At 44.6% G+C, this 1841-nt stretch overlaps 1 protein-coding gene across 1 annotated transcript; it reads left to right on the top strand.

Annotated features, from left to right (window-relative positions):
• The first annotated feature begins 579 nt into the window (after positions 1 to 579).
• On the top strand, positions 580 to 1448 carry LOC108135907. The gene has a single exon (XM_017256824.2). It carries the CDS (start codon positions 732 to 734, stop codon positions 1302 to 1304), a length of 573 nt encoding a protein of 190 aa, XP_017112313.1. The 5' UTR covers positions 580 to 731; the 3' UTR covers positions 1305 to 1448.
• The last annotated feature ends 393 nt before the right edge of the window (positions 1449 to 1841 follow it).

Here is a 1841-nt window from a genome sequence, read left to right as displayed (position 1 = left end):
AAATCAACGGGGACATTGGGTTTGGGCCGGTGCTCAGCCAAATGAGAAGTCGAGGATTCCATTACAGTATATGATCGGTTTTAAGAGCTTTTTTTTGCCAACCTCACACTTTAAGCGATCTATGATATTCTTTATTTTTAACGATTCATTTACTTAATTTATTTGAAATTAAAAGAAAAACTGGCTAGTTTCTGTAATGAGCTCCATTCAATGGTATATATTTGTTTTTAACGATTTTAGAAGAATATTTTTCTCTTTGTATAAATATAATACGACTTTCTATTGTATTTAATAATAATAGTGATCTGAATTTGGTTACACATATTTTTTACCCCTTCACTGTGCAACATTGATACAGTCATCGATTCTGAAAGAAATCGTTGCTGGCGGACTTGCAAAAACTAGAAATTCTGCGTTTTCACTTTTTTTTCAAATTGGTGCATGCTAGAAATTTATGCTATAAAACAAAATGTTTTAACGTGCATTTGGAATTGGATAGTTATACAATTGTATTTAATTGTTTTTTTTTTTTTTTTTTTTTTTTTTTTGTAAATTTGCCTACCTAAGTTAGCTCTGCCCCTTGAGTCAGTCAAAAAAGCCATGTAATTGGGTTCGAAGCGAGTTGACTAACAATAAATTGGCCGTTTTTGCAGTTGAAGTTCCAAAAAATCTCGGGGGCAAGCTATGCCAAGTAGGAAAAAGGTAGAAAGTTGGTGAAAATTCAAGGCAAGATGCTGCTGATGGACGCCCTGTTCAACAGCCTGTTGGTGGTCAGTTCGGGCTACGGGCTGTACACCCTCCACCCCCTGGAAACGCCCTACGGCTATGCGACGGCGGCCTTGAGCCTGGTCCACGGCATTTTGGGGGTGGTGCGGGCGGCCAGCAACGACGACGACGAGTGCAATCGATTCAGGCTGATAACATCGGGTATTATGGAGATAGTGCCGCCGCCGCTGACCAACATCGAACTTTACCTGAAGTCCAGCAATCCGGGGTTGGCCTGGGCCCATGGCTGCTTTGTGGTGCCACTGGCCTTCGATTTGGTGGCCAAGCTGGGCGACAACGAGGACACCTCCACGGAGACGCTCAAGGAACTCACACTACTGGGCAATGTGGTCTCGCTGCTCTTCCTGGGCGTCAATCAATCGAACAACCTGTACGGCGGCATGGCGGCCTTGGCCTTTGGAGCCCGCTACGGATCCGTCATCCTCGACTACTACTGGGAGGGCCTGGGCGCCGACTTCACCCTGCTGGCCCACTCCATGTTCGTCGTCCTGATGACCATGACCCTCGCGGGCAAATAAATAAGGACAGGCCATCCCAAGGGCAGCGGTTCGTTGGCCCAGCTCAGCGCTCAATAACTTGCAATTAATGTTGGCAAATTAAAATGCAAAAATAAACATTAATTGTTTTGTCACACTCGCAGCACGACCAAAAAAATGAAGTGTCTTCATCTCCATTCTGCCCCTTTGTCTCCATCACGATCTCAATCATCCGCAGATCCAGAGATTCAGAGATCCAGCTGGGGACAACACTTTAGCTTCAATTTACAACGTTGCCAAATGATCTGAGGACCACGCGAAGCCAAAAAAGCCGGATAAAATGCGCGATTTAAGATGGCCGAGTTCCCCAAAAATTCTCGGTTTAATATATAGACTTTTGTTTCGCTCAGAAAAATAACATTTTGTTAGCTTATTATATATCAAACATCAAGCTAACAAAGGACTTGGCTGTGGAGAGATGGCCTACTTCTGGGCGTCGGGAGGCATGAATCTCAGTGGCGGACCGCTAATGAAACGGCGCCATTAAAACGACCAGCAAATGTGCGGAAAAGAGCCGCG

This window comes from Drosophila elegans, unplaced genomic scaffold, assembly GCF_018152505.1.
Source record: "Drosophila elegans isolate 14027-0461.03 unplaced genomic scaffold, ASM1815250v1 contig_149, whole genome shotgun sequence".
Lineage (NCBI taxonomy): Eukaryota > Metazoa > Arthropoda > Insecta > Diptera > Drosophilidae > Drosophila > Drosophila elegans.
The sequence above is the reverse complement of the archived record's forward strand: the minus strand, read 5'-3'. Positions and strand labels throughout refer to the sequence as shown.

What these genes read in the sequence shown, in the direction of transcription:
- LOC108135907 (XM_017256824.2), top strand. Translation starts at nt 732, where the DNA reads ATGCTGCTGATGGACGCCCTGTTCAACAGCCTGTTGGTGGTCAGTTCG.